At 42.6% G+C, this 27,523-nt stretch overlaps 1 protein-coding gene across 1 annotated transcript in view; it reads left to right on the top strand.

The window, feature by feature from the left end:
- The first annotated feature begins 2,091 nt into the window (after positions 1–2,091).
- ADAM17 (ADAM metallopeptidase domain 17) overlaps positions 2,092–27,523 on the top strand; it is a 55,993-nt gene continuing 30,561 nt past the window's right edge. Inside the window, exons 1-5 of the mRNA XM_050950733.1 lie at positions 2,092–2,377; positions 20,741–20,873; positions 22,392–22,525; positions 23,655–23,743; positions 26,476–26,644. Of these exons, the coding sequence (XP_050806690.1) occupies positions 2,119–2,377; positions 20,741–20,873; positions 22,392–22,525; positions 23,655–23,743; positions 26,476–26,644 (784 nt within the window). The 5' untranslated portion in view covers positions 2,092–2,118. The remainder of the gene's footprint in view (positions 2,378–20,740; positions 20,874–22,391; positions 22,526–23,654; positions 23,744–26,475; positions 26,645–27,523) is intronic.

The following is a 27,523-nucleotide window of genomic DNA, read 5'->3' as shown; positions in this document are numbered from 1 at the left end:
TCAATGGCAAAATGCCCTGTGGTGTTTGTGACATCAGGATCAAGATCAAAACAAGGCTGGAAGGACAGTCAAAACATCAACCATGGTAGCAGGCATGCCTGCAAAGAAAGTGTGAAAGGGAGCTCTGGGAACTGCCCAACAAATCTCAAGCCTTTTATACTTACATCATGGCCAAACAGGAGAACAAGCCTGAAAAACTCAAGCCTGGACCAGTGGTGCTGGAACTAGGGGTGCTACTGCACCCCTTGATTTGTAGTAATAACAAACACGAAATATATGGTTTCCGTCAGCAGCACCTCACTATAAAAATTGCTCCAGCACTCCTGGACTGGACCTACCTTTAACCCAGGGGACGGGCAAACTACGTCCGATGGGCCACATCTGGCCTGCGGGACCGTCCTGCCTGGCCCAAGCTCCTGGTGCGGAAGGCTAGCCCCTTTCCCCCATAGCCTCAGCTTGCTTGCTCCGCCGCCAGCACAATGCTCTGGGTGACAAAGCTGTGAACTCCTCGGGCAGCGCAGCTGCAGAGCCCTGCCTGACCAGGTGCTTTGTGCTGTGTGGTGGCAGGGGTGGCGGCAGGGGTGGCAGTGTGGCTGTAGCACTGCCAGTCATCGGTGCTCCAGGCAGCACAGTAAGGGGGCAGGGAACGGGTGGTTGGATAGAAAGCAGGGGAGTTCGGGGTGGTGGTCAGGGGGTGGGGGGTGTGGATAGGGGTCGGGGCAGTCTGTGGGGGATGGGGGTTGAATAGGGGCAGGAGTCTCAGGGTGGCCATCAGGAATGAGAGGAGGGGTTGGATGGGGCGGTGGAGATCCAGGGGCAGTCAGGGGACAGGGAGCAGGGGTGTGTGGATGGGGCAGCGGTCCCAGAGGGGCCTTCAGGGCACGGGAGGGGGTTGGATGGGCCAGAGTCCCGGGGCGGGGGCAGATAGGAGGTGGGGGCTGGGCCACAACTCCCTCCCCTAACCAGTTGAAATCGAGTACGGCCCTGCCCTGCCCTGCCCCGCATGTCTGAAGGATCCCTGAGCCCCTTTTCCCCCATGATGTCCCGAGCTGCCTCCCCACCCCCAGCACCGGGCTGGTCCCCTCAGTGCCACTGCCAGGTTAGGCTGCTGCCCCCCGCAGAGCTTAGCTGGCCCCAGTGCCACCCCAGGCTGCTTGCTTGACTGCTCCCCGCCCCCAGCATCTGATCCGACCCTCCTCGCACAGGCTGGCCCAAGTGCCACTCTGGGCTGCTGGCAGGCCAGAGCTCCAGGCCACTGGCTGGAGCCAAGCCCCTGCTGCTTCAGGGCAGAGTGGGAGGGAGGTCTCGTAAAGTCATGAAATAGGTGACAGAATCGTATCCTTAACTATCACCAATGGATCCTTCCTGGTTGACTTCGGAAGTCTGTCCAATGTTAGTAATACATCATGTCTTGGCTCCTGGAAGGCAGCTCGCTGTCATGTTGCCCACCTGTCCTGGCTTTCATTTTTTACCCCACACCACAGTACTCATCACTGCTGGAGAGGTGATACCAGACTAGATGGACTGTTGTTCCCATCTAGTAGAGCAGGTCCTACGTCCCCAAATCCTGCTTGAAGCTTGCAGTGCAGGTGACACCAACATGTGTTTTAACCACAGTACTGGACCATGATTTGGGAAGAGAATTAACCCACTGAATATGGTTCTTTATTTATACTGGGCAGCGCACACAAGCCTCGATCAGGGCCCCGTTTGCTAGGACCCATATCCACAGCAACGCGCCCCGGTCCCCGCAGGGCGCACGGTGCGCTTAACCCTCTGAAGCACAACCCGCTGGGATCCCCGAAACGGAGCCCTTTGCCGTGCAGCCGGCAGCTCATTTTTGAGCGGGGGGGCTCCCCCCGAAAGGGGCGGGCGGGGCCGCCGTGGCACTCTGGGGTGAGGCTCCCCAGGGGAGGGACCGGATCCCCACCGCGCCTGAGCCAGCCCGTCTCCAGGCCGGGACCTGCAGCGGCCTCTCTCGCTCGCCGTGTGTGGCCTTCGCGTCTGCGTCAGGACACGTCCCCTGCTGGGACCGCTCCCCTCCCCTCCCCTCCCACACCGGGCTCGCCCCACGACCCAGCCAGGAGACAAGATGGCGGCGGCCCCGCCGCACCCACAATGCTCCGCGGGCAGCCGGGTTTCCGGGTGTGGGCACCGGGGCGGACGCACTGGGGGAGCCGGCAGAGAGCCGAGGGAGGCGCCTTGCGGCGGAGCCTGTGCCCGGGTGCAGAGGAGGCTTCCCGGACGGATGCGAGCGGGCGCCACGCTCGGACCATGAGGCTCCGGCTCTGTTCGCTGGTCCCTGCCTTCGTCCTGCTCCTACTGCTGCGGGCGCCCGTACTCGGGGCGCTCGAACACCCAGCGGAGCAGCGCCTCGGTAAGGGCAGGGCTGGGCTGGGGGGAGGGGAGACTTCTGTGGGGGGAGGGGGAGACTGCTGGGGAGGGGGCAAGGGGCGGCGTGACCGCTGCTGGGGGGCGGGGAGAAAGGGAGCCGTGGTCGCTGTATGGAGGGGAAGGAAGGATCTAGCAGCAGGGGTGGGTAAGGAGAAGGGTGATCAGTACATGGGTGGGCGGGACATACCACTGCTAGGAGAAAGGAGGGGAATGGTCACCCTGTGTGGGAGGGGAGGAGTGACCATAGTATGGGGGCGGGTGAGGGGAGGAGCGATCCCTGTATGGGGGAGGGGAGGAGAGGAGAGGAGAGATCACTGCATGGGGCAGAGCATAGGAGAGATCATTGTTTGGGAGTGAGAGAAGGAAGAATTGCTCCAGAGACCACTGCTGGGGGGAAGGGGAGGAGTGATCAATTTATTTTGGGTTGGGGTATGTGTGCGCTTCTGTACCTGTGTACATAAACGCACCCTGCTGGAGAGAGCAGTGACCCAGGGTCTGGGCAAGGAAGAACTGGACTGGTTCTCAGGATGATTGGGGTCAGTTCCCAGCTCTGCCACAGACTTTGTGTTGTTATTAATCGTGTTTATTATGGTAGTTTCTGCAGACTAGTGGCAAACACTGGACAAACACAGAGCAAATTCCTGCCTGTTGTTTTGGTGGTGTCTCTATTCCAAATCATGTTTACATCCAAAACTGAGTTTACTGCATTTAAACAAAATATCAATTTTCCACCATATTAGATGTTGTGTTTAAATGCAACATAACTTTGGCCTCTGTCTCCATGACAGTGATTCTTTAACCAGCACTGTGAAATGGTCAGTGTTTATAGGACTATCCATTCATCATAGCTGACAACTTAAACTGCCAGGTGGGAAATTTTATCATTAATGAAGCCTCCATGAAAGTGAATGTCTCCTCTGCATTGAGATAAATCAATTCATGCACACCTCTTGCTATTACAGTAGCCACTGTGCATGCTTCTTATCTGTTATTAAGCCTACTTTAATGTGTAGGCACACTATACAGAGAGTGGTTACATGCCCCGAAGTGCTGTACATAAGAGCGACCATACTGGGTCAAGACCAAAGATCCATCTAGCCCAGTATCCTGTCTTCCAACAGTGGCCAATGCCAGGTGTCCCAGAGGGAATGAACAGAACAGGTAATCATCAAGTGATCTCTCTCCTGCCATCCATCTCCACCCTCTGACAAACAGAGGCTAGGAACACCATTCCCATCCTGGCTAATAGCCATTAATGGACTTAACCTCCATGAATTTATCCAGTTCTCTTTTAAGCACTGTTATAGTCCTAGCCTTCACAACCTCCTCAGGCAAGGAGTTCCACAAGTTGACTGTGTGCTGTGTGAAGAAGAACATCCTTTTATTTGTTTTAAACATGTTGTCCATTAATTTCATTTGGTGACCACTAGTTCTTGTATTATGGGAATAAGTAAATAACTTTTCCTTATCTACTTTCTCCACATCACTCATGATTTTATATACCTCTTTCATATCCCCCCTTAATCTCCTCTTTTCCAAGCTGAAAAGTCCTAGCTTCTTTAATCTCTCCTCATATGGGACCCATTCCAAACCCCTAATCGTTTTAGTTGCCCTTCTCTGAACTTTTTCTAGTGCCCAAATATCTTTTTTGAAATGAGGAAACCACATCTGTACGCAGTATTCAAGATGTGGGCATACCATCGATTTATATAAGGGCAATAAGATATTATCCTTCTTATTCTCTGTCCCCTTTTTAATGATTCCTAACATCCTATTTGCTTTTTTGACTGCCTCTGCACACTGCATGGACATCTTCAGAGAACTGTCCACGATAACTCCAAGATCTCTTTCCTGATTCATTGTAGCTAAATTAGCCCCCATCATATTGTATGTGTAATTGGGGTTATTTTTCCCAATGTGCATCACTTTACATTTATCCACGTTAAATTTCATTTGCCATTTTGTTGCCCAATCACTTAGTTTTGTGAAATCTTTTTGAAGTTCTTCACAGTCTGCTTTGGTCTTAACTATCTTGAGCAGTTTAGTATCATCTGCAAACTTTGCCACCTCACTGTTTACCCTTTTCTCCAGATCATTTTTGAATAAATTGAATAGGAATGGTCCTAGGACTGACCCTTGGGGAACACCACTAGTTAACCCTCTCGTTCTGAGAATTTATCATTAATTCCTACCCTTTATTCCCTGTCTTTTAACCAGTTCTCAATCCATGAAAGGACCTTCCCTCTTATCCCATGACAGCTTAATTTAAGTAAGAGCTTTTGGTGAGAGACCTTGTCAAAGGCTTTCTGGAAATCTAAGTACACTATGTCCACTAGATCCCCCTTGTTTGTTGACCCCTTCAACAAAGTCTAATAGATTAGTAAGACACGATTTCCTGTTACAGAAACCATGTCAACTTTTGCCCAACAATTTATGTTCTTTTAGGTGTCTTGCAATTTTATTCTTTATTATTGTTTCAACTAATTTGCCTGGTACCGACGTTAGACTTACTGATCTGTAATTGCCGGGATCACGTCTAGAGCCCTTTTTAAATATTGGTTTTACATTAGCTATCTTCCAGTCATTGGTTACAGAGGCCGATTTAAAGGACAGGTTACGAACCCTAGTTCAGGAGTAGGCAACCTGTGACCCACGTGCCAAAGGCGACACGCAAGCTGATTTTCAGTGGCACTCACACTGCCTGGGTCCTGGCCACCAGTCTGGGAGGCTCTGCCTTTTAATTTAATTTTAAATGAAACTTCATAAACATTTTAAAAACCTTTTTTACTTTACATACAACAATAGTTTAGTTATATATTATAGACCTATAGAAAGAGAGCTTCTAAAAACATTAAAATGTATTACTGGCATGCGAAATCTTAAATCAGAGTGAATAAATGAAGACTCGGTACACCACTTCTGAAAGGTTGCCGACCCCTGCCCTAGTTAATAGTTCTGCAACTTCACATTTGAGTTCTTTCAGAACTCTTGGGTAAATGCCATCCGGTCCCAGTGACTTGTTAATGTTAAGTTTATCAATTAGTTCCAAAACCTCCTCTAGTGGCACTTCAATCTGTGACAGTTCCTCAGATTTGTCACCTACAAAAGCCGGCTCAGGTTTGGGAATCTCCCTAACATCCTCAGCTGTGAAGACTGAAGCAAAGAATCCATTTAGTTTCTCCACAATGACTTTATCATCTTTAAGCGCTCCTTTTGTATCTCGATCATCGAGGGGCCTACTGATTGTTTAGCAGACTTCCTGCTTCTGATGTACTTAAAAAACATTTTGTTATTACCCTTTGAGTTTTTGGCTAGCCATTCTTCAAACTCCTCTTTGGCTTTTCTTATTACATTTTTATACTTAATTTGTCAGTGTTTATGCTCCTTTCTATTTACCTCACTAGGATTTGACTTCCACTTTTTAAAGGAAGTCTTTTTATCTCTCACTGCTTCTTTTACATGGTTGTTAAGCCACGGTGGCTCTTTTTTTAGTTCTTTTACTGTGTTTCTTAATTTGGGGTATACATTTAAATTGGGCCTCTATTATGGTGTCTTTAAAAAGCGCCCATGCAGCTTGCAGGGATTTCACTTTAGCCACTATACCTTTTAATTTCTGTTTAACCCCCTCATTTTTGCGTAGTTACTCTTTTTGAAATTAAATGCCAGAGTGTTGGGCAGTTGAGATATTCTTCCCACCACAGGGATGTTAAATATTGTTACACTGTGGTCACTGTTTCCACATATAGCCATTGATGGACCTATTCTCCATGAATTTATCTTGTTCTTTTTTGAACCCTGTTATGGTTTTGGCCTTCACAGCATCCTCTGGCAAGGAGTTCCACTGGTTGACTGTGCATTGTGGGGAAAAAAAATACTTCCTTTTGTGTGTTTTAAACCTGCTGCCTATTTTATTTGGTGACCCCTAATTCTTGTGTTAGGAGGGGGAGTAAATAACACTTCCTTATTTACATTCTCCACACCAGTCATGATTTTGTAGACCTCTATTATTATTCCCCCTTAGCTATCTTTTTTCCAAGCTGAAAAGTCCCAGTCTTATTAATCTCTCCTCATACAGAAGCTGTTCCATACCCCTAATCATTTTTGTTGCCCTTTTCTGAATGGTTTCCAATTCCAATATATCTTTTTTTGAGATGGGGTGACCACGTCTGCACGCAGTATTCATGGTACACCCACATCTTGGATTTATATACAGACAATATGATATTTTCTGTCTTCTTATCTATCCCTTTCTTAGTGATTCTCAACATTCTGTTTCATTTTGTAGCCTTTCAACACCTCACAAGCAGTAGTGAGTTCTTCCTCACTACCCCATTGTGAGGCAGGGAAGAGCTACTATCGCCATTTTACAGCCAGGGAACAGAAGTGCAGGGTAAATTAAGTTATCTGAGCAAGCCCAAACAGTCCTGTGAAGAGAGATTGAAAAGTTTGGGTTTGTTTACTGTAGAAAGGAGACAAGATAAAATTGTAAATAATGATTGGTACAGGGGAAGTAGATTAGGAATTCCTGTCTCATGACAGAATAACAAGTGGATATTAAATGAAATAAAAAAGTGGAAAATTCAAAACTGATAAAAGGAAATACTTTTGCACGCAACATGTGATTAGACTGTGGAACCTGTTGCTACAGGAAGTCGTTAAATTCTTCACTTCAGGTTGTAAAAAGTTTTTGGATATTTATATGAATTCAAGAATATTAAGAGTTGTCTTAACGAATGGCAACATAGTGTTCATAAAGAATATTGTGCTTCGGGGCATGGGGCAATTTCAAAGGCTATGTTTATGCTGCAGTCGATGTGCAATTGAAGCTGTGATTGCAGTTCAGGTAGACACTACTGTGCTTTAATTTAGCTAGCATGGCTAAAAATAGCAGTGAAGACAGGGTGGCACTGGCTGTAGTGTGAACTGTAGAAGACCACCTGAGACCCTGGGTATGTACGTAGTCATGCTGGTAACCTGTGCAGTGTCGCCACATGTTCGTTACTATTTTTAACACTGCTAGCTAGAATAAAGCCAGTACAGGTATGCCTACCTGGGCTGTAGACATTGCCTAACTCACCAGGATGAGACTTGGGTAAGGGGGCGGGGGAGGGGGATTATACCACAGCTACTCCTACTAGAGGGTTCTTACACCTACTCTAGTGCATCTGGTACTGACCACGATGAAAGACAGGTTATTGGACTAGAGGGGCTTTGGGTCTGATCCACGGTGGCAATTCCTAAGTTCCTGTGAAAAAAAACTTCCTGGAAGGAGAACATTTAAAAGCCCCTTTACAAATCGGTACTCAAAAACCAGTAAACTGTTTGCTAAAAACTGGTTTCATAAAAGTGTCATGGAGCAGCCAAATTCCATCTTCCTTTTGGGATGCTGAGAGTATAGGGCTCATCCCTGCAAATTCTTCCTCACAGAAGTAATCCCACTGACTTCAGTGGGACTACTTGTATGGGTAATTGTTTATGGGACTGAGCCATAGTTTATCAGTGACTTTCCTTACAGAGAACTGAAATTTTTCAAACATGTTACACTGCCTTCTGAAGTATCTATCGTATTTATTGCTTTGAACAGGCTCACTGATTTTGAATAATGCATGCAGTAAGAAGTAGTCACCAGTAGGTTTAATATTTTTCTTACATTATCAGTAAAATTATATATGCTTTGCCAATCATCACAAATTGCAGACATCATGCAGGTTAGCAAAAGAATAAGAGCAAGATACTCATTCAAATTATTTTCATATGTAGCTTTTGCTTTCCTTAAGATCTGTCTGTCACCCCGCCTATAAAAATAATTATGGCCCAAGGAGAAAATGGTTTTGCATTTCTGTCTGAATTTTTGTACCTGTTGTTATTACAGATAATAAGTATGAGATTGACTTAAGCCTTTTTTACACAGGAAAGCTTTGTGTTGTTTAATGGTATAACTTTACTTTTTCTGACAAACTCACTTGTGTGGACACAAGTTATTTTTTCAATTTATCTGGCATCTTATCCCATTTTACTTTGCTTTGGAAGTGATATAATTCTGTTATGAAATGAGTTACATCCACACAATCCTTATACTGGTGTATTTTGAATGTACTGTACTGTTTCAGGCAGTCCTCCTGCTTATATCACATATTATATTGCTTCATACCTAGACCAGCTTGTCTGTTAACTGCTCTCAGTGAGGCCATTATGGACCTGGTTAAGACCTCGTGGCAGATCCCTTCCCCCATTTCAAAAAGGGCTGAATGAAAGAACTTTGTTCCTGCCTAGAGTTATGAGTTCCTGTATGCCCATTACCCCTTAGGATCCCTGCCGGTAGCTGCTGCCAATGAGAAAGACGGGGTCATCGGGTTGCAACCCCAAACACAAAAGCATCAAAGAGATTAGACTTGTTCGGCAGGAAAGTTTATTCTATGAGACAGTTACAGCTCAGAATTGCAAACCATCAGGTGCTGCTAGACAGGTATGATTTTAACATGTGGGACTCCATGTGGAAATTCAAGGACTTGCTCCCACAAGAGACTAGACAAGAATTCTCTCTTGTGGATGAAGGAAAATCAGTGGCAAGGATCACATTACAAGTGCAGCGGTTCATGGCTGCAGTGATTGGGACTCCTGCAGAGGTCCAGCAAACCCTTCAGGACCTACATTTCAAAGGAGCTTTGCTTTTTTTAGAACAGACTGATGTGAAGCGTCATGGTCTAAAAGACTCCAGGGCAACCCTTAAGTCCATTGGATTGTACATACCAGCTCCTTCAAAGAAGCACTGTAGACCTCAACAGCCCGTCCGATACTCTGCCCTGACTCCCCATCAAGATCTGCAGAGAAAGAGAAATGGGTTTTAGCAGGGCTTTGGAGCTATGCTCCAGCTCCACTGCTCCCGAGCTGCTCTGTGCTCCAGCTCCACTCCAAAGCCCTGGGTTTTAGGCATAGGCCACCACTCCCTTCTATCTTGACATCAATGCCTGCCCCACCCAAACATCCAGGGGGTTCTAAGCAGGCATTTTGATGGGACACTCTATGACATTGTACCAGTTCTTGTGATGACAGATCCTGTTTCTCCTTTATTTGCAAACTGCCTTTCCCACTTCTTCTGTGCTTGGTCCCATATCACTATGGACAGTTGGATATTGAGCATGATTGAGCTGGATACACCCTCCAGTTTATTTCTTCCCCTCCTTCCCATCCTCCCTCCCCTTCCGTCTTCAGGGACCCCTCTCATGAAGAACTTCTGCCCTAGGAAGTTCAATCTCAACCCTTGGGTGGGAGCCGTGGAAGAGGCTCTGCAGAATTTAAGAGGGAAGAGGTTCTTCTCCGTTATTTCCTAATTCCAAAAGCCAAGGGAGGTCTCAGAAAGATTTTAGATCTGCGTCAGCTCAGTAACTATCTCAACAAAATAAAGTTCAGCATGATCACCCTGGCATCCGTTATCCCCTCCCAGGATCCCATGGATTGGTACAATGTCCTCGATTTAAGAGATGTTATTTTCATATATCGCTATAACAAGGACACAGAAGGTTCTTCAGGTTCAAGGTGAACCACTTACACTGCTAATTCATGGTCTTCCCATTCGGTCTGTCTGCAGCTCCACGGGTGTTTACAAAATGTATGGCAGTAGTGATAGCTTTCTTGAGGAGGTTGGGGGTGCAGGTTTACCCTGATCTAAATGACTGGTTAGTCAAGGGCTGGTCCAGGGGTCAGGTAGTGTCCAACATTCGACTTACCCAGTCAATGTTCAAGGCCCTAGGCCTTCTGGTAAATGCAGAAAAATCTACTCTTGCTCCAGTGCAGAGGATAGAATTAATTGGACTGATGTTCGACTCTACTAAGGCTAGGGCCTATCTCCCAGAGGTACAATTCCAGTCAGATGCCTGATAACATACCTAAGAGATCATCCAATTACAACAGCCTGAAATTGTATGAGGCTTTTAGGTCACATAATGTCATGCACATACATGGTACAACGTACAAGGCTATACTTCAGACCCCTCCAGACGTGGTTAGCCTCAGTGTACTTGCCAGGCCGCCACCATCTGGGCTGCACAGGTTCTCATCACCCTCAATTGGTGGCTGAATCTGCTCACTATTTGTGCGGGCTTTCCCTTTATATGCCCTCAGCCATCAATGACCCTGATCTCAAACATATCAGGGCTAGGGTGGGGCCTCTCCAGACTTAAGGCCTTTTGTCTTTGGCAGAACTTTCACTCCATATCAACGTTGGGGAACTCAGAGCAGTTCGCCTGGCCTATCAGGCCTTCCTGCCGCACATTACAAGCAGAAATTTGTTTGTTCTCATAGACAATACTGCAGTCATGTTTTATCAACAAACAGGGAGGAGTTCACTCTTCCTTCCTTTATCAAGAAGCAATACAGCTATGGGAGTTTTGCATAGTCCACTCAATCAACCTTGAGGTCTCTTACCTTCCAGGAATGCAAAATGAGCTGGCAAATTGCCTCAGCAGGTCTTTCTCCAGTCACCACTAGTGGTCCCTTCATCCAGATGTGGTAAGAGACATTTTCCAGCAGTGGCGAATTCCCTGGATAGACCTATTTGCAAATAGGTAGAAGAGTGTCACCAATTCTACTCCCTACAAGGCCACAGTCCAGGTATCATGGATGCCTTCCTACTGTCTTCGATGAGACATCTTTACTATGCTTTTCCCCCTTTTCTGCTTATGCACAGAGCAGTGCTAAAGATCAAGAGGGACCAGGTTATTCTGATAGTCCTAGCATGAGCCCGTCAAAACTGGTTCTCCACTCTACTAGATCTCTGTGGCAACTGTAATCCTGCTGTGGTTGCAGCCGGAGCTGATTTCCCAGGACCATGGTTGGCTGCTCCACCTGAACCTGAGATCCTGTCATCTAATGGCCTGGAAGCTCCATGGCTAACTGCCAGGGAGCAGACTTGCTTAGAGCAAGTTCATCAGATCACTCATGTGCTCATCCATACAAGACATCCTTGAAGATCTATTGCACTGAAACAACAAGGCTTAGCAATCTCCTCAGTCAAGGTTCACCTTGCAATAATATCAGCTTTCAACTCTCATATGGATAACTGGTCCATTTTTTTCAAATGACATGTCTGTCCAATTCCTCAAAGGCCTAGAAAGGTTATGCCCTCAAGTAATAGAGTCCGTTCCCCCTGGGAACTGAAGTTGGTCTTTTTGAAACTTATGGGACCAACATTTGAACCTTTGGCAACTTGCTCCTTATTGTACTCCTCCCAGAAAGTGGGTTTTTTAGTGGCCATCACTTTGGCCAGAAGGGTCTTCAGACTCTGTGCCCTCATATCAGAGCCTCCATGCAGTCTTCTTTAAAGATAAGGTGTATTTACGTGTGTCCACCTTCCCCCTTCCCTGCCCAGTTTCCTCCCAAAAGTGGTTTTGTAATTTCGTAGCAATCAGATAATGTGCCTACCTGTCTCCTACCCAAAGCCACATGCAAATAGGAATGAACGTCTTCACTCATTGGATGTTAGGCAAACCTTAGCTTTCTACATAGAGAGAACTAAATAATTCCGAAGGTCCACCCAATTGTTGTTAGCTGTAGCTAACAGGATTAAGGGTCTCCTAATCTTTTCACAGACAATTTCGTCCTGGATCACTTCATGTATTTTCATGTGTACGGTCTTGTTATGTTCAGGCAGGTGTTTTGCCACCAGCTAACTTGACTGCTCATTCCACAAGGTCGCAAGCATTCTCAGCAGCATTAGCACAGATCCTTATTCAGGACATTTGTAAAGCAGTGACCTGGTCATCGGTGCACACATTCTCCTCCCTTTACGCCATCACTCAGCATGCCAAAGACAATGCAGATTTGGTCGAGCAGTTCTGCAGTCTGCGTGACCATGAACTCCAGTCCCTCCACCTATTTAACTGCTTGGAAGTCACCTGGAGTGGAATGCACATGTGCAATCACTCAAAGAAGAATGAGTTGTTACCAGTCTTCCGTAACTGTTGTTCTTTGAGATGTGTTGCAAATGTCCATTCCACGACTTGCCCTCCTGCCCCTCTACATCAGAATTTTCTGGAAAGAAGTAACTTAGGAGGTTGTGGGGTTGGCTGGGCACTTTACGCCGGCACTATCAGCATGCGTCAGCAGAGGGCACTTGAGCCACCCCAACAAGTACCACTAAGGGAAAAATTTCTGGTGACTGTGCTCGGGGTGCGCACACACCTGGAGTGGAATAGACATGTGAAACACATCTCAAAGAAAACAGTTAACAGAAGGTTAGTAACCTTTTTTTCTAACCTGTCTTGGCAAGTAAGGGTGATTGGCAGCAAGCTCTGTGAACCAGTTTAGCTGGAAATGGGTTTAAAACAAGTTTTTAAAACTTGTTCCTTGTTTCTTGGCCCATGATAAAAAGCCCAACTTATACAACCAATTCTTGCTTTGAGCCATTTTCACACACAGGTATTCCTGTGTAATGTGCTAACAACAGGCAAAAAAAAAAAACTTATTTAGATTGATAGAAACACAGAAATTGCCTACCTACTTATGGGATAGATGAGACTAGAGCAGTGGCTCTCAACATTTCCAGACTACTGTACCCCTTTCAGGAGTCTGATTTGTCTTGCATTCCTCCACGTTACACCTCACTAAAAAAACTATTTGCTTACAAAATCAGAATAAAAATACAAAAACGTCACAGCACACTATTACTGAAAAATTGCATACTTTTCTAACTTTTGCCATATAATTATAAAATAAATCAAGAGGAATATAACTATTGTACTTAAATTTCAATGTGTAGTTTATAGAGCAATAGAAAGAAGTCATTGTCTGTATGAAATTTTAGTTTGTACTGATTTTGCTAGTGCTTTTTATATAACCTGTTGTAAAACTAGGCGAATATCTAGATGAATTGATCTACTTCCTGGAAGACCTCTGTGTATCCCCAGGGGTACCCATACCCCTGATTGAGAACCACTGAACTAGAGTCTGTTTTGTGTCATCTATATAGTCACTTAACTTGTATCAAAGACTCTCATTTGTGTTTCCTGGATTGGATTCGAATTTCAGATCGTGAATTATGTTTGTAATGAAATTAGGTCTTCTATCAAAACATTGCTACTGTATAAAGTGGAGCTAAAGAGTATCTTGGGGTTTTTATCATAGGAGAATATACTCAGGATTCAGGTAGAATAATAAATTAAATTGAGGCACTGAAAAAATTAGAAATTGTAGTAATTATTGTGATTTGACTAGAGTTTATGTACCTTTAGATAACCCTAGGTGGGATTTTAAAAATGTTAATTACACCTTCTAGGTTAAAATTCTGTTTTTTAGACAAATTTGACCTTTGTGTATAAGTGAGAGGCTTCAAAAGCATGTTTATAAAATGGCTGACTTGATATTTTTTTGCTACATTTTATTTATTGTTTTCAGGGCAATACATTGGATATGAGATAATGGGAACTTATTTTGTTGATCATAGAAATTAAGGATGTTGAAAGATGTGAGTAGCACTTTAATTGGTAGCTGAACATTGGACGTTTCCTAAAAATGTATAGTTACCTCTACTTCTGATTAAGAATGTGTGGCCCCCTGCAATAATAAAGACCTTAGTTCTATGGTCATGTATTAGATCTGATACAATGCTTGTTAAAATGTAACTTTTTAAAAAAAAAATATTTGCCTGTGCTCAGATGGGATCTGAAAAGTCTTAACCCCACTGAAATAAAAATATTTTAACCTGCCTAATGTCCCACATGGCTTGGATATGAAAGGAGAGAGAGGGAGGAATCAAAGGTGACCTCAAAGTTATGAACATGGGAGACAAGCGTGGTGGTGGTTTCAGTTTTGGGAAGAGGGCCTGGGGGCCATCTTTGTGGCAGCAAAATATCAAAGGAAAGCGAGAGTGAGTTATAGATGTGGGACTGCGGAGAGGGAGGGGTTTGGGATATAGAGTTGGGAGTCATCAATATAAATGTGATCATAGCTGAAACCAGGGGAGCGTATGACACTTACCAAGGAGAGATTACAGAGGAAGAATAGAAGAGGGCCAAGGATGGAGCCAATCTGGACTCTGTCAGAAAGAGAAGAAGTTAGAGCCTTGGAAAGAAACTACTGGGGATCAGAAAGGAAAGATCTGAGCCAGCACAGTGTCATGGAAGCCCAGAGAGGGAAGCCTGGGGAGGGAGGAATGGGAAAGTCTGACCATGTCAAAGGCAGTGGAAGGCTAGTGGAGAATGAAAGCGGAAGAGGTGGTTAAACTTGGCCAAAACACATTTGCTTACTGTGGCCTCAGTCCTTTTTTACTGAGCTGTGTACAGTTGGACCCTGGTGCAGGATCGGAGCTTATTCTGTTGAACTACTTACAGTTCATCTTTAACAAAGGCTGGGTAAAGAAGTAACTTGAGTTTCTCCTGTCTGTAAGTTTTTAAACATATTTTATTGATAAAGCGGCACCAGTGTTAAGCAGATACTATTAGATTATTTTTTTCTCCTTTTGATATCTGAGCTAATTGACTGAATAATACCTGGCAACAGCACGTCTTGTATGTTGCAAGAAATATTTTTTTTTTCATCCTAAATGTGTTTGCATTTAAGTCAACAAGTGCTTTCTTGTTCATTTAGTACAATAAGTAGAAGTGTCAGAGTAGCAGGTTGTGTCATTTGTTACTTTACATATCTGTAAGTCTTCTTATTCAGCTGTTATATCAACTGTACAGTCCTAGTTTCTTTTAATATTTCCTTGTGTGTCAATAAGGTAACTCCAGAGATGCTACCAGAGAAGATTGTGGGGGGCTGGCCTCCTGAAGCCATTTGCCTAACAAAAGAGACTATTCTCCTTAGCTGAGATCATTGAAAGAGGCTGAGATTTATTGCACAGAATCTAGAGATGGAAAAGACTCACTGGGTGATCTAATTGCTCCCTCTTCTAGTTTTTAATTTTTCCCAAACACTGCTGCATGAGAGAAGCTGACATAGGGCAATGAGTGTCAAAAAGAAAGCAGAATCCCATACCTCTCAGCCTTCGGAGAGTTCAGTGTGTGACAGGAGTCATCTAGATGTGTGACAAATGACTGAATTGTGGAACACCTGTTTTATTGCTTACTGAACCCTAAGCAACCAATTACAATGGTTTTGAAGTATGAAATTTGACTTTAAGGATTTTTTTCTCATTGTGTGAATCAAATCAGTTTTGCATTTCGAAACAATGCAAACTACGACGATGCTGCCTGTAACAGATTGTTTTGCACCAGTGAGAAAACATCCTTAAGAACAGGTTTTTCTGCTTGAAAACTGTTATAATCTGTTGTGGGTTCTTTAAATCTGGGAATTGCAAACAGTTGTTAGGTAGTGTGGTTGCATCCTCCTTTCTCATATTGCTAAATGGGAACATGGAAGGGTGTCAGGGCGGGGGCGTCTAAGTATGGAATTGCTTGAGAATCACTGATCTGTTCATGATGCAACAAAACACAGGCGTTCCATATTTCATTTGCGTTTGAGGGTGGGAGTGTCCATGCCCTGGCTACGTCTTGTGCAGTGCCAGAAGGGGGAAGTGGTCCCTGCCCTAGTTTTCCCCATATTAGATTTCTGAAGCTCCCCCAAACCCAATACACACACACAAATCGATTCACCCTCCTTTACAATTAAATCCGAGTGTCCTCCCTTCTTTCCAGTAACCATGCTACACTGTAGTTGTTGCTCTGCATCTATGGCCCAGGGACCTACCTTGATGGAGGACGGAGGAGAAGACACTGAGGGTCAGGTGTGGTTCCTGAAGCTGCTCCTAATTCATTTTTTTTTTTTCAAGCTGATAGTCTTAACCGACTACCTAAGAGCTCAGGAAAAATCAGTGGGCTAGGACTGTTGCCTATTTAACTAACAGGCCTGTAAAATTAGAAATCTTAGGATCTTTAGATGAGCAATATCTTAAGACTGTGGTTTGTAGTTGGGCCATTAGGGTGGCTGTCACAGTGCTACTGTAATATATATTAGAGACCCCAGCTGAGATGGGATGGGGAGAAGAGAAGGGGTCCCACTGTGCCTAGGCATTGAACGTATCCATATTGAGATATGTAGGAACTGCCACACTGGTTCAGACCCAAGGTCCATCTAGCCTGTCTCTGACAAGTACCGCACCAGGTGTTTCAGAGGAAGGTGTAAGAATACCAGGATAGTAGATGTCAGATAATCTTCCCCCGATGGGTCTCCTCCTGATCTCTATTAGAGGTTAGGATAAGCCCTGAAACATGGGGTTTAATATCCCTTCAAAATTATCATTAATTATAGCTCTGGATATTATTGATATCCATATAAATATCTAATCACTTTTGAAATCTTAACGTCTTGATCTCAGCAACATTCTTTGGCAATAAGTTCCACAACTTAATCACGTGTTCTGTGAAAAACTATTTCCTTTTTATCAGTTTTTAATTTCCCACCTTTTAATTTAATTGAACATCCCCTTGTTCTGTGTTTGTGAGACAGGAAGAAAAGAAGTTCCTGTTCTCCCTTCTCTAGATCGTTCATTATTTTATATACTTTTATTGTGTTCCCTCTTATTTTGTCCCCTTGAAGAACTTACTGTATAAATAGAGAAGTCAAAGGAAGTATTTTCTACATTTTGCATATGAGGAGTTGAGGTACTGAGAGACTAAAGCCACATTTCTAAAGGTACCTAGGCACCTGAAAATGCAGGTAGAACCTAATGGGTTTTTCAAAAGCAGCTAACTCTCAATGGGCCCTAAGTGATTTGCTCAAGGTCACACTGGAAGTCTGTGGCAAAGCTTGGATTTCCCCTCAAATTTCTAGAGTCCCAGTGCAGGGCCATCCATTCTCTAACTATTGCAGGAAGTTGTGGGGGACAGGGAATGCCTGAAGGAAACATGTTCAGTTGGGAAAATTTTCTCCCCTCCACCGAAAGGAGGAGGAGAACAGAAGGCGGTTTGGCGTGTATTAGATCAGTGGTTCTCAACCTTTCCAGACTACTGTACCCCTTTTAGGAATCTGATTTGTCTTCCATACCCCAAGTTTCACCTCACTTAGAAACTATTTGCTTACAAAATCAGACCTACATATACAAAAGTATCACAGCACCAGGGTGAATAAAAATCAATGACTTTTTAAAAACAATAATAATAAAATCCGATTTTTTTAGTTAAATTGGATTTTTTTGATAAAATGATTTTTGAGGAAAAACGTATCTAAATTAATTTTAATTTAAGATACATTATAGCTCAAAGATATCTCATCATGGAATAGGGATTATAAATTCTAATTCTATAGAATGAGACAATATATTCATGTAATGTTTAAGAAAATTTTTGTAAATGAGTTCCAATAGCTCATGGATTAGGGACCCAATTTTATGGGGTTCCAGGGGCTTCAGTATAGATTGTGGGCTTGGTTACACTGGAGAGTTGCAGCGCTGGTCGTGGGTTTACAGCGCTGCAATTTAGTAACTGTCCACACCTGCAAGGCACATCCAGCGCTGCAACTCCCTGGCTGCAGCGCTGGCTGTACACCTGGTCTGCTTGGGGTGTAACAATTGCTGCGCTGGTGATGCAGCGCTGCTCATCAGGTGTGGCCACCAAAAGCGCTGTTATGGGCCTCCAGGGTATTAGGAGGTATCCCAGAATTCCTGTCCACAACAAACCGGAAGAATGGATGAACTCTGAGCTCCCCGGAGCTACTTATCTAAAAAACACAGCTGCTGTTTGCTCCAGCGAGCGACTAAGGCAGGGGAATTGCTTTGGAATGTTCACAGCTGTTTGCTTGAGGAGAGAGGGGAGTCCGTGTTGAGCAGCTGCTTATGTGGTCTGAAGGCTATTTAGGAGTGCATAATTTGCATTTAGTGAATAAGAGGGGGTGGGGGAAGGGGTCAAAACTTTTAGGTGCTGGGTATCTTCCAGTCCTTAGAACTTGCAAGGCAGGGAGCTGAGAACAGTGTCAGCTCCAAAAATCCACTCTCTCTGTCACCCCCACGCTCCCTGTCACACTCCACCCCACCCCCCTGTTTTGAAAAGCACGTTGCAGCCACTTGAACGCTGGGATAGCTGCCCACAATGCACCACTCCCAACAGCGCTGCAAATGCTGCAAATGTGGTCACACTGCAGCGCTGGTAGCTGTCAGTGCGGCCACACTGCAGTGCTTTCCCTACACAGCTGTACGAAGACAGCTGTAACTCCCAGTGCTGTACAACTGTAAGTGTAGCCATACCCTATGTAGGTTAATCTTTCTATGTGCCCAGTGGGACTAAGTGATTAGTCTAGAAGGTACCATCAGAGATGCTTAGTTTTGCAGTTCTCAAACTGTGGATTTGTGTCTCCAGAGATAAGAAGCATGTTAACAGCAAAAATGTTTTTAAATAAATAAATATATAGAGGTAAGAAATAACAGACCTCAACCCTATTGTCCTTCTGCAAATTTGTGTACACAGAGTCAATCCCTTACCTCTCTCTAAAAGTGCAAAGATTCAAAAAGTATAACGAATAGAAGATTGTTGAGGGTGGAATAGATCTGGACAAGGAGAAGAAGTCTGGAGAGAAATGTGAGAAGGGAAGGACAGGCAGTAGAAACAAAGGTGAAACTGAGCAGCATATTTCAGAAGTCTTGAGGTCTTTCCGAGTGTAGCCTTCATCGATTTGAGATCCTACTATACCATTCTCTCATTAGAAGGGAAAACCTATAATGGCAGCAGGCCATAAAAGAGACCCAGTTTGGGAATAAGAAGCATTCAAGAAATGTATGTTTGCTGATGACGTTTTAAAGCAAGTCACACCAGTGAATTGTTGGAAGTCACTTCAGCACTTGGATTCAGTGACTGTTGAAGTGATAATCTCACTTTTAACAGCAGTAGCTTCTTCTGCAGACGTGGAAAGAATATTTTTCTTCCTTTGGACTAATTCATTCCAAACTGAGAAATCGTTTGGGACCTGAAAAAGCAGGAAAGCTTGTTTTTCTTTTCCAGATTATGAACAAGCAGGAAAATGAAAGTGAAGATGACTGAGTTAGCTGCAGAAGCCAATATTTTAAGTTTCTCATGTTGAACTGGCCGACATAGTCGATGTAACTTTTATTTCCTTAAAAAAATTCATTAACTCTTTTAGTTAAAAACAATTTTAGCAAAAACAAACCTGACTTTAAAAAACTTGAATGTTTAATAAATTCAAAAATTCATATGCTTGTTTTGTTAAAATATTATATGTTTATTATTGAAGAAAAAAAATCCAGAATACATAACGTTGTTGTTTTAGTTAAATAAACAATTTAAATGTCAGTCTGGCGGTGAGCTTCTCCTAATACAATATGGCAAGAAAATCCTCCAAATATTAATGATTAACCTGTTGAAATGGAGATGGTTCACCTCCCCAGTGACTTCATAAGTATCTGCTTCAATTACTTTTGGTAAATGAAATAGCCAAACTATCATTCATTTTCTGATATAACTATAAAACTGATCTGAAAAGTTTTCAAAATCACTTTAAAAATGCATAGTGTGTACCTTCTAAAAATGAAGCCTACATCTATCTCTGAGTTGTGAAGAATATGTATTAAGGTTATAACAACCAACAAGAATGCACTTTTATGTTGAAATCCATGATTAAATAGTTGTCCTGACTAGTGATTTAAACCAAATCCACCCTTCACAGCACACTATTACTGAAAAATTGCGTACTTTTTTCATTTTTACCATATAATTATAAATGAAATCTATTGGAATATAAATATTTTACTTACATTTTAGGGTGATACTTGAGTCTCTTTTTTCACTTGTGAGGCTTGTCTGAAGCTGAAGTCTTGCTTGCCACCCCCTAATGCCAGCCCTGCACTTGCAACCACCCCAAACCTATGCTGTACTCCCCCCGGGGTCTGCAGCTTCCAGGTTGAAAAATACTGATCTAGATGAGTTGAGAATCCCCTGGAAGACTTTTGAGTACTCCCAGGGGTACATGTACCTCAGGTTGATAACCACTGTATTAGATGACAGAGGGAGTTGATGAATTATTCTCGCCCACCTCAGAGGAAAGTAGAAGCCATTGAACTGATCCAATGGATGGGAGGGTGCATACGCAATACAACTGCAATTTAAGAAATTATTGGTTGGGTCATGGTAAAACTGTGACGCTAGCTGTGGGCTGAAAAAATTCCCACTAGAACACATTTCATTAACTGAGCATTTATCCGTGCCTATCACATACTGTAACATCTCACTGACTGTATAAAAAGCACCTTTACAGAAATGCACTATAATTATTCTAAAATTAAAGTGGATTGCAGAGTTTGGAATATCTGTAATGTATGTTACAGCTGGATGCTATAATAATTGTTTAATTTTAATGTGTGTTTTCCTTTTGAAACTGTTATAAACTGTCTCCTTATCTATTTCAGAGAGGCTTGAATCCGTGCTCTCAGATTATGACATCCTCTCTCTGTCGAATATCCAGCAACACTCATTAAGGAAAAGGGACCTCCAGCCAGAATCGCATATAGAGAGACTCTTAAGTTTTTCAGCCTTGCGTAGGTAATGAAATCATCAGTGGCAAATATTGGTTTAATGTTCTTCTTCTAGCCTATGTGATTTTTTTTTAATCTTTTGAAATGAATACTGTATAATTGCCAAAACAGAAATGCCTTGTGCATTTGCTCTTACGATTGGCCAGTTCTTATGGGTCAATGATATGCACGGTTATGTGATTTGCTTCACAGAGACCAAGAGAATGGAAGATTATTTAACTATATTGTATTCCTCTGTTATTAAAGAAGCAGTGATTGAGATTTCCTTCATTTTATTGTTTACCTTAGTTTTTCATTAATTGGGTTGGATCCTGCTTTATCTTCAGATTCTGGCTTCCCTCCATTACTTTTGCCTGCCTTACATTTCTTGAAAGTCTCATTGTGTCCTTGTGTATTTTGGTCTGTGGCTGCCATGTTATGCTGCCCGAGAATTGGTGTTTATGGGAACTTAGTCCATTTGCTCACATTGTGTGTAGACCTCCCCATCCCACAAAGCATTTCTCAGTTTGTTACAGAAATGCCGGGAAGACATTCTGGGCTCTGATGGGAACTGGTGTTTGATCGAAAGATGTGGGGTCGGGGAAGAGATGGAATGAGGCCAGGAACAAGGGCGTTGGCTATAGTAATTCGATCATCCGAGGAAAAATCCCTCCTAGCTTTCTAAACACTGAAATTCTGAACTTGAAATGCAGCGAGAATCATCTCCTGCTAAAAGGTGTAGACTGATCATATTCAGTCAGGCAGTATCCTCATCTCACCTCTTTCCATGTGCGCTCCCCTCCCCCAGCCCCTCCAGAAGTCCACAACTACTACTTACCATGATATACAGCATCACATAAGTTCGTATGCGTATTTCTACCTCCGTCTGAGGCAGGAGGCACAGAACATGAATGAGAGCAAAATACTAGAGTAAATAGATAAAAATCTCCCATGTTCCTATTTTATATTGCTTGATACCTTGTCCCTTTTCCACTTCTATTGTAACACACTTCAAAATACTGCCAGTTCTCTCCCCAGGATAATTGCTGATATATGCCCCAAAATCTGTTACACTGGTGGCAAACAAGATAAAACTCCACGTGCTGTAGATTTTCCATTAAGGGCTACGGATGCCAAGTTTTGTCAAAGTTTTCTGGGCATATTGAAGGAAATGGGATCATTGGGGTATATCTTATTACTTACCATTGACTTGTTTTGTTAAATCTTCTGGTCTGGTTTTCTCTGAAGACCAGCAATGCAAAAGAAATCAGCCTTGTTTGAATACCTTTTGGCAAGGGTGGCTGTATATATTAACTTTGGAAAAAAAAACATTTTTTTTCTTGTTAATAAACATTGACTACTTTACAGATGTTAAAAATGGCTCTTAGAAAAGTCCTCTGACAAATAGCATATTTTTTTGTATGTTGTTAATTGAAGAGTCATTGTCTTCTAACATCCAAAGAGGTTTCAGTAGAACAAGAATCCGATGTCTGTTTCCTTATGCATGGTTCACTTAAAACTAAATGGAAGTAAATTTATTTTACAGGCACTTTAAATTATACCTAACGTCAACAGCTGAACACTTTTCTGAAAACTTTCAAGCACTAATAGTGGACGGTAAAGGCAAGGAAAAGGAGTATCATGTACAATGGCAAGAATTCTTCACTGGACATGTAGTTGGTTAGTATGAGCTAGACTGCACATCATTGTTGGGGAGTAGCACAGCTTTGTCAATCTGCTGGCCCATGGTGAATTGGATATCGTTGCTTTTTCATTTTCCTCAAGTGTGGTCAGAGTGGTAGATTTTGTTCCTGTGCTGGTCAATTTTCTTGACAATTTTGTGAGGCTGGTGCTGCATGTACTGAGATCAGGGTTTACAATCTGGCTTTGAAAATCATCAAGATGTATTTTACAAAAATACACACTATGGCCACTGTGGCTTCTGCTCTATTAAAAATGAGTCTTGACTTTAATTCTCATTGAGATTCTGGATTTTACAGTAGTAGGAACTGCAATCCTTTTCACAAAATCAAGACCAGCCCAGCTAGTGGCAGTGCAACCTCGCTATCATGATGAAATGCCTCAAATCAGGTCTGGATAAACAACACTTCTGGATGAGAGCATTGCCCAGTCTTAAACCTTGGCACGTCTACTGAGTATGGCAGGGATCGGCCACCTTTTGGCATGCAGCCCACCAGGATAAGCACCCTGGCAGGCCGGGCCACTTTGTTTACCTGGTGCATCCACAGGTTCGGCCGATCGTGGATCCCACTAGCCACTGTTCGCCGCTCCAGACCGACGGGGGCGGCGGGAAGTGGTGGCCAGCACATTCCTCGGCCCGCGCCGCTTCCCACAGCCCCCATTGGCCTGGGATGGCGAACAGTGGGAGCCACAATCGGCTAAACCTGCGGATGCGGCAGGTAAACAAACTGGCCCGGCCCACCAGGGTGCTTTCCCTGGTGGATTGTGTGCCAAAGGTTGCCAGTCCCTGGAGTATGATGTTGTCTGTTGGTAAAAGGTTTCATAACCCATTACTAGTGGTCCAGGGGAGTCTGACCAACTTTGCCTTTTCTTTTTTAAAAGGCATCGTAGTGCATATCACTTTTACAGAATTGGAGACTGTGTTTTAGCATGTCTCCCTGGATTTCCTGATAGCATAGCGCAGGGAAATAGTCTTGCTTTAGAGTGAAAACTGCTCTGGTCTTTACAGAGAAAGCAGTATTGATTTAAGAAGAGGGGATGCCATTTGCTAAATAGATCAGTCAGTTGTCAGATCAGTTAACTTAAGTTTTCTCTTCTACATTTAAAGGTGAACATAATTCCAAGGTTATAGCGCACATTGGTGATGAAGACTTTACTGTAAGAATCAACACTGATGGCGAAGAATACAATGTAGAGGTACTGTTTGCTGTGAAAACAAGATTGAGACAATAGGAACATCTTTGATGAAAAACAATACTATTTCCCTATTGTCGCCCGAGCCACCTACACTTCTGTAGCTGAAAAAACATTTTTGGAGGGATGGGCTCTGACTGATTTTTGTAAGCGTTACTTTTCCACACAGTTGTATCAAAAACATGCATGGTTCTAAGCACTGGCAGAAGCAACAGATTGTTGTTCCATACTGAATGCAGCATGTTTATGTAAATAAATATGCAGTGAGAAAAATTTGTTTCTAGTAAAGCAGAATGTTCCTTATTAAAATTTGTGAACCATTAAATGTGTAGACTACAATACAGGAATGCTGAAAATAAGGCCATACGGGCATCTTGGCAATCTGATGGTGTAAAAAAACAACTTGTCATTACAGTAGAACCTCAGAGTTATGAACACCTTGGGAATGGAGGTGGTTCGTAACGCTGAACAAAATGTTATGGTGGTTCTTTCAAAAGTTTACAATTGAACACTGGCTTAGTATAGTTTTGAAACTTAACTATGACAAAGAAAAATGCTGCTTTCCCTTTTTTTAGTAGCTTACATTTAACAGTACTGTACTATATTTGCTTTATATATATTTTGTCGCTGCTGCTTGATTGTATACTTCCAGTTCCAAATGAGGTGTATGTTGACTGGTCAGTTCGTAACTCTGGTGTTCATAACTCTGAGGTTCTGCTGTACTTCAAACCACCTGAACATCATCAGTAAACTATCCTCAGTGGAATCCTTTGATGTTCATGAATTCCTTCTAGCTCACTGTTTTCTCCGTGTGTGTCATGCCAGCACTTTAAAAGTGTGGGGTAACTACAAGGTCCAGGGCCTCTGGTAAAACCACTTTAGGAGTTACTATCTTAGGTTCATTTATGCTGAAGAGTGAGTTCTCACTTTACAGTTTTGTTTTCATACTGGGGAAGCATTTTTAAACAATGCAGGTTTTCTAATGTACTATTTGCTTTGTTCACTAATGCAGAAGTAGGAGGTGTCAAAAATAAGTACATTCTTTTTATACTCTTTATGCTGTTAGTGCCCTCTTACGATATGTCAGTTAAAATTACATTTGTATCAACCAAGGAAAAGTGGTTGAAGACCAGCAGTGTAACCTGTCAGCTGTGTAGTATGGACTGACTAAATTTACTTTAGAATACTAAATTTTAATTTTATTCTTTTAATATAAACTTATTCTTTATATAGACTTCTCTGCATCTATATGTGTCCGGTGTCATCCCAGTTACACCTTTCAATAAAAAAGGAGCAGAGTTTGTCAGATTCTTAGAGATGAGCCTTGATAAGTGATTTCTGCATCTAAATGTAAAAAAACATTTGCTAAAGCTCTGAGGCTTTTCACCTCCATGGTAAAGATTTGTATCTCACAAATAAGAGAGAGCTTTTAAAAAGTAAGATGGGGAACATTTGTAACATTAGCAACATACCAGTGTCTTCTCGAGTAGCATGCTGTGCCTGTCTTCTACATAAGAAGGGACTGGGGAGCTTTTAACATTTTGGATTTGGCACTTAACCTTTTTTTTTTCTCCAGGGTTAGTTTGAAAACCTAGTATTTCATTCTTGTTGTTTAGCATTCTTGTACTGTTTTGAGCTTCTGACATAATGCTGGGAATATCTATAAATATCTCACAAACAGACTATTAAATACTACCATAAAGAGTTGTTTCTAGGCAGTATATTTCCAGACAAAAAGTATGTTAAGAGTGTGGAGGTTGACCATACATATTAGTAAGTTGGGGTGAAACACATTCTGTGGATATTGCAGTTATCTCAAAACCAAGAGTTTATAAACCCAGGAATTCACTGTTAAAGTTAAACTTGAAAGAAATCCAATCATGTTAAGGTAGGGAAGTGCACAATCAGGGCACCCAAACAGCCTTAACACTGCCCTGCAGTGACACCATGTGATTATGATTAAGACATTTTAGTATTTGTGGTCCCAAATTAGATTAGACTGATGTTTAACACAGTTTTTCTTTTTTCCTTAATATGTCCTGTGAAAATTTGGGATTAATTTGGATGAGTTATGAGAGTTTAAAAAATTATACTTTATGCAGGCACAGTAATTTGTTACTAAAAGGGGAAGGGGGGCTGAACTTGCACATGAAGTACCTGCGAACTCATGAAATATGCAAGTGTGCACTCATGTATTCCATATGATCTATTATGGCTTGTACTGAATGAGGCAGAGTTCTGAGTAGTAAATTTCCTACCTGTGCCTTCCCCTACAGTTCTTAGGACCATTGTGGGGGGAGAGACCTCTCAGCTTTCTTTTCTTCCACATAAACTTTTTTGAAAGTGCTGTTTTTAAACCTTCAAAAGTGGCTGCATAGTTCCTCTCCTTTTGATGAAGATATAGATGGCTGCTGCTGCTTTGCCCATAGGGCAGTTAAGGTCTAAGAATTCTTGATGTCTGTCTTTTTTTTATCTTTTTTTTAGTCTTTTTTTTGACCATTTCTCAATATAAGGAGCTGAATCCCGCTTGTGCTATTCATGCAAATAGTACTATTGAAATCAGTAGAATTATTTGTATGAGTAAAGTAGGTGGGACAAGGCCCTAAGTTCTATGTACACAGCTGTGGCTATTTTTAGTGGAACTTTTTGGCCATATTTATTAAATATGTATAATGCTAGAAGCCCTTGCATTCACACTATACCTAAATCACTTGCATTTCTTGTATTACTTTTAGCCGCTTTGGAGGTATATAGACAATACTCAGGATGAAAGACTCTTGGTCTACAGATCTGAAGATATTAAGGATTTCTCACGTTTACAGTCCCCCAAAGTATGTGGCTATTTAAAACATAAGGAGGAAGAATTACTGCCCGAAGGACTAGAGGCCAGCCATTTAAATGAAGGTGAGCATCCTGCTATTTACGGTGAAATGTATGAAACCTATTCATATAGCTATGTAGTAACGTAAGACTAGTATCTGGCCATGATGCTTTCATATTTGGAAAACTGTCTACTTTGCTGTCTCTCTCTCATATCACTTTATAACTTTTAAAACTCATCATGGCTGAGGAGGGAAAACACACCACCAAAGGCCATCACCAATCTTGGGGAAGGAGCACAGAATGGACCAATACAAGTCCTTCACCTTTACAGCGATTTAATAGTTACCCGTTTTGCTTTAAAGGTGACCTGAAAATAGTTTTATGGGATTGTGCCTTGCTTTTGTCTCTTTATGATGTGCAAAGAGAGGCTATATGGCATCTAGTGCTCTTCTCTAGAGAGTCTTCTTGAGCCATGATTGACTCTATGTAGAGTTGGATCTAGCCCTCCTCTGCCAGAAGGGGGATTAGTAGAACACGGGGGGAGGTTTGGTTAAGGGGAAAACGATGTGAAAGGCTTAGTTGACTAGCTTTATTTCTCCAGCCAGTTTTACTCTACTCTTTCCCTGTACAGTTTCACTGTTCTCCACTACTTTCCTAGAACAAATAGGTTGGAGGAGTATTAGGAAGACTTTTTATGCTTTCAGAGGGGTTACTCTAAAAAAAACAACCTAATCATGTTACACTGGTCTACAGTTTTTGAGAAGTCTTCTGCTTCAGAGATAAAATGTGATATTTATTAGGTATTTTGATGTGCTGAATTCAAATATGACAATTAAAACAACTGATTGGCTACTGTTTCTAAGATATTTAAGTTTTTTTACATTTTATGTCTGTTTATGGTGTAGATAGTAGAGTTTTAATCATAAATTATAAACCTAGGTCTTTTCATGTGTTTATGGT

Source organism: Gopherus flavomarginatus, chromosome 4 (assembly GCF_025201925.1).
Source record: "Gopherus flavomarginatus isolate rGopFla2 chromosome 4, rGopFla2.mat.asm, whole genome shotgun sequence".
Classification (NCBI taxonomy): domain Eukaryota; kingdom Metazoa; phylum Chordata; order Testudines; family Testudinidae; genus Gopherus; species Gopherus flavomarginatus.
The sequence above is the reverse complement of the archived record's forward strand: the minus strand, read 5'-3'. Positions and strand labels throughout refer to the sequence as shown.